Source organism: Penaeus japonicus, unplaced genomic scaffold (genome assembly GCF_977035675.1).
Source record: "Penaeus japonicus unplaced genomic scaffold, GWHDUDI00000001_assembly GWHDUDI00000020, whole genome shotgun sequence".
Lineage (NCBI taxonomy): Eukaryota > Metazoa > Arthropoda > Malacostraca > Decapoda > Penaeidae > Penaeus > Penaeus japonicus.
This window is the reverse complement of record NW_028234422.1, coordinates 36,326,642-36,336,641: the sequence shown is the minus strand read 5'-3', so window position 1 is coordinate 36,336,641 and position 10,000 is coordinate 36,326,642. Positions and strand designations below refer to the sequence as shown.

The following is a 10,000-nucleotide window of genomic DNA, read 5'->3' as shown; positions in this document are numbered from 1 at the left end:
CCCCTTTTCAACACTTGTGCTGTGGCACATCGTCGGATCTCAAGGGGAGCAATTCCTGCTATTCTGTAGAATGTTGGTAGGCGTGGGGTGCAATGTACCTGTAATAGTTCTGAAGGATTCGTTTAATAATGGATTTGTTTTCCTTGCGTGAACAGACCTGCACCACATAGGTGCACAGTACTCTGCTAGTGCACAGCACTAGTTTTTTTAACCCACTCACACCAGGGCGATTCCGACTTTGCATGGTCATAATGCCGGGGTTTTCGAACGCACAAGCTTAACGCCTTGAGACTCTCGGGCGCACAAGCCATGAGCCTGGGCTCCCCGCTCGCTCATCCCGAGCGCCAGCCTTGCCCAGATATTTTGTCAGCGGCGTCTGACGCAAAAACGTGTCAGCACATCATCTGGCATGAATGGGTTAAGCAGCGAGTTGCACAAGCTTATTTTCCCTCAGAGTTTTTTAACATGGTTGGCAAAAGAAAGTGTCCTGTCCAGTGTTACCCCTAAGTAGACTGGATATTGGTAGTGTTCCAATTCTTTCCCACACCACTGAGCTTTCAGTTTGCTTCGCTGTTCCTGAGGTGGAATGCACACACTTGGGTTTTAGATGGGTTTGGGTTAAGGGACCATTTGTCATAGTATTGTTTGATGAGGTCAGATACTTGTACCTCATCCTCTTGGAAGGTAGAGGACTGTGCGTCTGGTCAAAGGTCATCCGCAGATATGAATCTACGAACATTAGGGAAAGAGGGCTAATTGTTTGTATAGAAGTTAAAAAGCAGTGGCTCTAGGACTGATCCCTGGGGTAGACCATTGGTTTGTATCCTCCATCTGCTTTTGGTGCCATTCATTTCCACAAAGAACCGGCAGTTCTCTACTCACTCACTCTACTGCATTCTAAACACTCATGATCCCTCTTTCACATTCTGGCTTTAATCTTTGCCAACAAAGACTTTCAATTCAGAGTTATAAAAAATATAAACATATAAATAAATGAAAGATTCACCTGAGTAACAAGTCCTGCAGCAATTGTAGCTCCTCTGATCCTCAGCATGAACCGACCTAGTTCCTTGTAGTCACGGAAGAGCTCTAAACAAAGAGGCCGAGTGAACTGAATCTCTATCAAGCCAGCAGAGTTATTGACTAGAGCACGCGGCCGCTTCTTGACAATCTGCCCATTTGTCTTGTGGACTTGGGACACCAGCTTGCGTATCTTGGCTGGTTCTGTGAGAGACTGGTAATGGAAGTCAACCTGCAAGATGAAAATAAATAATTACTACAGTATAATTATATATACATATACACACACATACACAAATTTATGGTAGTTGTAATCCTGTTGCCATACACTTTCCACTTGAGATAGGTTTAGTCATACCAATCAAGATAATTACACCATAAAAATATCCCAGTTTCTGATGTTATATCTTTGACTCAATGGAATCTGAGTGCACTGATTGCTGCCTTATTTTCCTCACTTGAGATGAAAATTAGAAGTGCAAGGATAATGTTTTTTCTCCCATTGTCTTTGATTATGAATCAGATTATCTTTTACCAATATAAACATTAAAAAATGTGGTTCATTCTTAATTCAGAAGGCTGTGGCTTTAGAACTAGATGAAGTAGTGTTTTAAACCAGAAAAACTCTTCTCAAGAAAACCTCAATAAGAAAATTGTAATTGGGAATGAATTCAGCACTTTACGCTATAACGGTTTCTTACCTGAGTTCCTTCAATAAGTGGGACCTTAATATTAAAAAGAACTATTCGTGCTTGCACCCTTGTGGCAAGTGGAATAGGGTCTGAAGGATCACACAAGAAGTCGCCAACGTGTAACACATTTGGATCAACACCAGAAATTGTAAGTGTCACAGGGTCACCCGCAAAAGCAGTGGAGGGTTCAGCATTCTCCACCTGTACTCCTGTTTGAAAAATTGAAGAGTATTAACAAGCCAGTATACATATATTTATTGTGAACCACAAATTATATCAGAAATTTGAAGAGAAGAATCTGTTATACACATGGTATGAGGTGGATCTTCAAAATTTGACACCTCCTAATCTTAGTAGGATAACTGTAGTGACACTCAGCTCTTAGCAAATAATCAGGGAATCCTGCATAAAACAACAGTTTTACTGGGTTCAGCATGTGCCCAGCCTCCTCTCCCTCCACCTCCCACATCAACACTGCCATCTCTTATGGTTCTCTTAACATAATTTTTAACATCCACCTCATGCCCAAAGTAACCTAAAAGATGCTTAGGTATATAGGAGTTTTTCATATCAAAATCACATATTCTTTCATCTCTACAAATATAAGTTGTGATTTGTGGGAACAGTCAGCATGTGTATGAAAAATAAATATAATCAACCAATATAATTTTTTTTTTCCATGTAATTTTTTTGCAGGATTTCTATTTATTAAATCCTGAAAATTTTAAAATCATAAAAAGTAAAAAAAAAAATGTACAGTAAAAACATAAATAACTCTAATGCTAACTGGTTAAATATCACATCAAATAGTTACCTTTCACTGTAACAACTTCTCCATGTGGAAGAAGTAATAAACGGTCTCCATTCTGCACATATCCAGTGTCAAGCTTTCCTCCAACACACATGTTTGACCCTTGCCCTTTGTACAAGTCACTTATGCACATCCGTACTGAGCGGCTTACAGCGCGCTCTGGTACTTTCATCTTGTCTGAACGGGAGAAAATTTGTATCTATTTTACATATCAATCATGAACACCACAACATTATGGTATTATAAAAGACATGATATATACTTCACTCATATACCAATTAATTTCATAAACCAGCTCTTCTCTAACCAATTACTTTCAAAAACCAGGTCTTCTCTAAACTTACCAATAGCTTGCAAGAGAGTTGGACCAGTGTACCAAGAGTTTAAAGCTTCAACCGTGCTTGGCTTCACTAAGTTCTCACCAGATAAACCTGAGCAAGGAACATAAATCACATCTGCATCCTTGAAGCCAACAGTCTTAAGGAAATGCCGGAGACTAGTCTTAATTTCCATGAAGCGTTCTTGACTCCAGTTGACAGTATCAAGCTTGTTAACTGCTACCGCTAACTGTGTCATGCCTACAAAGAAAGAAAAAAAATAAAAGTAATACCAAAACAGCTTTTCATTATGATTTTTAACTCAGAAATTGTAAACTGCCATTGAAAAAATTCAAACCAAGATCACATACAGTATGCCTGAAAAAAAGAAAAAAAGTCCTCCAACAAAACTCTCACCTAAGGATCGAATCAGCAGTGCATGCTCCCGTGTCTGGCCACCACTCTCAAAGCCAGCCTCAAAAGCACTTGTGGTAGCATCAACTACCAAGATTGCAACATCTGCCCTTGCAGCTCCAGTGATCATGTTGGGAATGAAGTCCTTGTGACCCGGGGCATCAAGCAAGGTTATCTTTTTTTTATCCGACTCAAACACCCTTTGTGCTATGTCAACAGTGACACCACGGGACCTGTAATGTTGAATACGAATATTTTCTATCTTGGAAATTATACTTTAGGTTATACTTGTCAAACCTCATTTCAAACTCAAACTTCAATTCAATTAACTAAAATCTGAGAGAGGAAATGTTTGATGTTGACTCCTTTCAAAGATTGATATGATTTTGTTAAACAGAGAGTAAAAAGAGTATGTAACATTATGTCTATAGGTTAAAATACATGTACATCAAAGAACACAAATACCAGAAAGAGGGAAGAGAGGTAATGGGATGAGAAAATGAAATACAAAATATAATGACTTAGATGACTATAAAGACAAGAAGTGGAACATGAAAAAAAAAATGAAAGAAAGAAAAAGTTGCATCAGAGTGAAAGCCACTTACCTTTCTTCCTCCGTGTCATCCAGAACCCAAGCATACATGAAAGACTGTTTCCCTATTTTCTTGCTCTCTTGCTCATATTTGTGCATCATCCTCTGACCAACATTGCCCTGTGAAAAGAGGTTAAAAGGGAAGTTGTCAGAAAAGTTCCAAACTATTTTTTTTTTTTTCTAAAGAAGTCATAAAGAAAGTGATAAAGAAAGACTGTACTTAGAAAAGTAAGAAAAATGAGAAGGAAACAAGAGAACAATATGCATCTGAGGACAAAGATCTTACCTGAAGATACAAAAGGTGTCCCATAAGAGTTGATTTTCCAGCATCCACATGTCCTACAACCACCAGGTTCAGTAAGTCCTTTTCTCCACCTCTCTGCTGTTTATAACATTTCTCCACATCGACTGCCTTGTCTCGGATTCTAGAAATTAATATAAAAATTATTGAAAATCCTAAAATGTGTACAAAAACATACAAGATGATATAACCAGTAAATATAGTGTGTGTTTGTGTGAATATCAGAATATATACTGCTGCTGTCTCCTTTGGTATCATGTCATAAAATTGTAAGGTCTGTTCAATTAGGTTTTCTGGGGGATAACAGGGAGCCTGCTGCTATTAGTCATCAAGTTAAGAAAGTCCAAGATTGATGAAGATTTCCAGAAGAAACAATGTGACTTTGGCTTGGTCATATCAACAGAAAAGTAAAAATTCCTAATTGGTCAGCTGAGTATGAACAATTACATATTCTAAGTCAAGCTGAAAATGTATTTTCATCATTTTCTTCTTCAGACTTGTAGGTATTTTCAGTCAATTACCCATAGTGCATTACCCAAAAGGAAGGCAGTACATGTAATTGATACATGTATAAATTCTAAGACACTATTTATCAATGACATTTCCATTGCAAAGTGCAAACAAATAAGTTGTTAAACAATTTATATGACATGCCCAATAGTATAGCAATCACTGTTACCTCCTGGTGTTTGGCATTCCAGGAAAGGCCAACAAAGCTTTTGCTATTATATTTTGGTAGGACAAGCTTCAGCTGGTTCCTTACTTAATTTTCCACTATCTGGCACACTTTATCTCTCATCATCCATCTTGATCAGTGACTGAGAATTAAGTTGTTGCAAGTGGTTACCTTGAACCTCTTGTAGCGAGTCCATCAAAGCCTTCAGTAATATCACTCCAACACACATTCTTGCTCAGTACACCAAACGTTTTATTTCTGGGGGAGTGTCATATATAGGGATATATATAGTCGAAAAACTATTGTAAAATGTGATTGGCCAAGAAATAATATAAAGTAAAAAATTACTAATGTAATACTACTTCTAATTTGTCAATTACCCATGATATCACATTACGTCACGAGGTACATGTACATTAGGGTATTTCAATAATTGCAACTTTTGAAATGTCATCGTGACTGTACAAAAATAGGCTCCATATATCATAAAAATGAAATGTGAAAAAAATCAGCTTGATCTGATAACGTTTAGGGGTTGCACTTTTCAATTTAATATATTACGCATTTCCGCGGAATTGGGGCCGCGCAGGCGGACGAGGTCCACGCACTTCGAACTTCCTCGCTAACCTTAAGTGATCATAGTTCCCTTCCAAATCATAATCAAATTTGTGTCTTTAGGTCATCAAGTTCCTTGCTGACCTTGGGCACTTAAATATTACATGTAACAAATTCTTCACTGAACTTAGGCACTTAAATAACGCATATAACAAGTTCCTCGATGACCTTAGGTCGGAAGTCTTTCAATACTTCTAGTTCCTCACTGACCTTAATGGCCTATAAAAGTAGTGCCCGTGTTTCTTCAATAAGCATATAAATGTTAGTTAATGAATAACATTATTATACATTCCAACAAGCTTCTGTTGTGTTGCTATGTGTTTGTGATATTTTAGCACGATATAATTCGCTGAAAGTGATTAAAATTCAAACGTTTCTGGACGAGAAAATGCTTCGAAACCTGTGACTGAATTGAAGAATTATATCAGAAATTTGGACTGAAGACTATTACTAAACTAAATGCTATCACAAAAGTACTAAACAAAGAAAGTATCTTACTATACACAGAAGGAGAGTTTGAAAGTTTCGTTTATTGGTACTGAAATCGTATCTTTTAAAGGCAAGAGACAGCCGAGAGAAGTGCTACAAGAAGATATCGAGTGGTATGAAGCAAAGTTAAATGGTAGTGCTGGATCCCTTGGTTCTGTTGACCATAAAGCTACTAAAAGGAAGGTATACAGAAATAAGAGGAAATGTAGTCTGGCAAATAAAATAACTGAGTGACATTCAGGAATATCTGAAAACCAAACAGACAATGAACATGACAACGGAAACCAATCTTCGTCAACCTTGGAAGATTTGTCCACTCCTGATAACTGCCAGGAAATAAACGGAAATACACCACGGAAATAATGCAACAAATTTTATTAGACTCCTGTAGTGGAAACTGCATTGTGGTGGAACGTCTCCAGTGAAGCTGTACAAGAGATACTGATGTTTTTTTTTTTTTTTTTTTTTCTCAAGTAGTAGGCCTTGACAGCAGATTGATTCCTTCAGATACTACCATATTCCACAAGAAAAGGGAGGCAACTATTGGTAAAAGAGTTGACACTCTAGCTTCATTGAAGAAAAATAAAATATGAACAAAAACAATATGTCATAACCTCAGGGAATTAACAGAAGTGATTGATTTTTTTAGGATATAAAGGATGAGGTCCTTTTTAAGTGGCCAATTGACTTAAATGCTATTGACGGGTAACCATTCATGAACTACTGGACAGACAAGCAAAATTATTTTGTCTTGAGTCCTTAAAAGAATTTAAAAAACATGACATTGCCTAGGATATTTGTGCCAGTTGGTGTTAGGTGGTTAGGTTATATGTGTTCATCATTGCATGTTTCTATCACTTGATGTTGTACTTGATAAATTATAAAGTATTGAAAATGCTGATTTGCCATCCCAGACAAAAGTTGGCTTGAAAGACAATCTTATTAGATGCTTGAAGACATTGCAAAAGAACCCTCCTGTTATCAAAGGTATCTTCGAGTTCTCCAAGATCCATTTCTTTTGCTGGCGAAAAGCTGTCATTAGCACCGGGCCGACAATATTTCAGACAGTATTTGGGGTATCTCAAATGTGTTCAGAAGTAGGGATCAGATTAGGGTTTGACAAATCCTACTTTGCATCCATCAGTAGATATCTGCATAACACAGATATTATTTTCATGCCACTCTCTCACGATGCTGACTGCATGCATGAGGTATTTGGTATGTTGAAAATGGGCTTGGAAAAAGCTGGATATACAAACCAGCCAAACTGAAAGATCGAATTCGGTACAATTTTTCCAATGAGAAGTTATGCAACCTCAGCACAGAAAATTTTGTGAATGTCCCAGGTTTTTCGGAAAGAGTGTTTAGTTCCCCTTTGTTCTATCATATACGGGAAGATATGAATAAGATATGCTAATTCCCGGCCATAATCAGCATTGTGAAAGACTGATTGGAGACATGAAGCGGTCTTGGGACATCAATACCCTTGTCTCTATATCAAATATACGGTAATTGCGGAAGAGATTGAAAGGAAATGTGGATAGGGTAATATAATATATGTGAGAAGTTGTTGCATGTTATAGATATTGCCAATAAAAGATACGTTTCTAAATTGTAATATACTTTCACAATGTGTTATATTATGCTTAATTATAGAAAAAATACTCTTAAAAGTTAAAATTATACTATACACGATTGAATAAATCAACATAATTTGAATACATCGTTAAGTAATATCTGCTAAAATGACGAAGAAAATATAGAAAACGGGTAATTTCACCCCAGACTAAACTAATTATTTAATCGTATTTTTAGTATCTTTGAGTGAAAAGTGCAATAGGTAAATATTGAAAAAAACAAATAAAAATGGTATCACTAGTCAAGAAAAAATAAATGGAGCCTACTTCTGAACAGTCTCCGTGAATTTGAAGGATTTTTCAAAAATCACCAATTATTGAAATACCCTAATGTACATACTCATATGTATATAAATGATTATTCGTATAATTGTTCTTCTCGTTTCGGTAAAAGAAAAGAAGAAATTAACCCGTTGCCGACGGAGGATAGATTTGCTTACACAGGCTCCAGGATGAGTTTTATTTTTGATCGAGGCAGCTTCTGCAACATAATTTGATTTTTCCCACTCCCTTTTAGTCACTCATTGCAGAGTTAGAACCCCCCCCCCCCTTTTTTTTTTTTTTTTTTTTTTAGAAATTTATATCTCTCATATCACAGGTTCCATCAATTCTGCAGTTGACTAAAATTGTAGTTCAGGGTCCATATCAACTCATTTTTTCCTTTATACTCAATGTGATAGAAATATTACTGTTTTTTATTTTTTTTGGGGGGGAAAAAGCAACTTTATTTTTTCGTATTTACGTGCTGTCACGAACAAACACGAAACTTATAACCATCCAAAATGAAGAGGTAGGGAAAAGGAAGGAAACTTGTGCTTTTGACAGTGAGTGCCACAATAAAAGGCATCCCTACTGGCACAGGGGCACATTGTAGGCATTGGGCATGGTGTAAGTCATCTTCCTCCTCTCATTCTGCCTGCACATCTTTCATCTGCGGTACTTTAGAACAAGAGGTCGGCAACTTGCGATGTGCCATCCCTCTATAGAGATAGTGCTTGCTAGAGACCGTAGATGGGTGCCATTCAAGGCTCTCTCTCCTGCTGGTGCTAGAAGAAAGTGGTGCCATCTAGGTTTTGGAAGTGAGTTGAAACCCATTTTGCTTAATATTAAGGCAGTTATAATAATTATGACTGCAATTGTCAGCATCACTCACTTATTACTCATAGCACAATAAAATAACACAGTGATCCAAAATCCCCGAACGCCATGACACCCATTGTCAGGCAAGAGCTCCTGCGTCATGTATGACGAAAAAACATGTCATCCGTTGTTAACGGGTTAAGTATAAAACATGTTTTTTGATGCCCCACTAAGAGATTGCTTCCATAGGCGAAGCTCAATAAAATAACACTAGAAAAGCATTGCTAACATGTTTTAGAACTAAAATAACTCCTCTGAACATGGCAAATTTTTATGTGCCTTTACATTGTAGACACATTCATGAAAACTATATGAATAAGGTAGGTGAAAAATGGTCTGAGAGGTTCAGCGTGGCCCCACGCAGCGAGAAAACACCCCAGTATGAAGCGTCACACCCTTGTTATCTTCCTGTCATGAATGGGTTAACAGAAGTTTTATGGGAGAACAAGAAGCAACATGAAGAGTTGGAGAAGAGGAAGATGACCTGTGCTTACAGCTGCAATTATCACAGCACAAACCAGCCATTTACTCTGACACAGGGGAACATTACAGCTGCTACACCTGGTCTGGTTAATCTTCCTTTTTCATCCAATTTGCACATCCTGTACCACTGGTACTTTAGAGCCAGAGGTCAGCATCTTGTTGTATTTCCTGCCTCTCTGAAGTTGGTGCTTGGTAGGGACTGTGCATGGGTGCCAATTCAAGGCTTTTTTTCCTGATAGTGCTAGGAGAGAGTGGTGCCACTTATTTTTGGGAATTTAAACTAAAATAAAGGTAACTTCTATCATCTGTCATTAAAAATAATTATATACTTTTTGTATGATTGTAAAAAACACTAATAGAAAGCAGTCTGAAGGGTAATAAATAAAGATTTTCCTGTGTTGGCACTTTCACATCATTCAGACATCAGTACGATTTTTTGCCATCACCACATTCACATCCCCCATATCCAAAAGGTCAATAAGATATGATTCTAGCATAATCTGAGTACCTGTAGCTTATATGACCCTATCTTTTTTGCTAATTAAACTTACTTTGCTGGGGTCCTTGTAACAGTTGGAGTTTCCTTCTCTTTCAATTTGTCCTTCTCTTTATCCTTGTCTTTATCACGCCAACCACGCACTGGTGTGTTCGAACGGGATCTCTTGGACTCTTGCTCATTTATGCTCAGGTTGTTATCTCCCACTGCTCCTTCTGTTAAAGCATTTCGGTTAAACAACACAACATAACACTATAATAACACTATAATAAAAGCAATGAAAGAGTCACTTTTTTTTATAAATTAACTCCATATTG

General features: G+C 37.3%; 1 protein-coding gene across 1 annotated transcript in view; it reads right to left on the bottom strand.

Annotated features, from left to right (window-relative positions):
- The window catches only part of HBS1 (translation elongation factor EF-1alpha (GTPase) HBS1), a 21,524-nt gene that overhangs the window by 1,999 nt on the left and 9,525 nt on the right, over positions 1 to 10,000 (bottom strand). Inside the window, exons 7-14 of the mRNA XM_043007210.2 lie at positions 9,739 to 9,898; positions 4,133 to 4,271; positions 3,860 to 3,966; positions 3,258 to 3,487; positions 2,868 to 3,101; positions 2,527 to 2,700; positions 1,722 to 1,921; positions 1,007 to 1,252 (exon numbers count right to left, since the gene is read on the bottom strand). Coding sequence (XP_042863144.1) covers positions 1,007 to 1,252; positions 1,722 to 1,921; positions 2,527 to 2,700; positions 2,868 to 3,101; positions 3,258 to 3,487; positions 3,860 to 3,966; positions 4,133 to 4,271; positions 9,739 to 9,898 — 1,490 coding nt within the window. The remainder of the gene's footprint in view (positions 1 to 1,006; positions 1,253 to 1,721; positions 1,922 to 2,526; positions 2,701 to 2,867; positions 3,102 to 3,257; positions 3,488 to 3,859; positions 3,967 to 4,132; positions 4,272 to 9,738; positions 9,899 to 10,000) is intronic.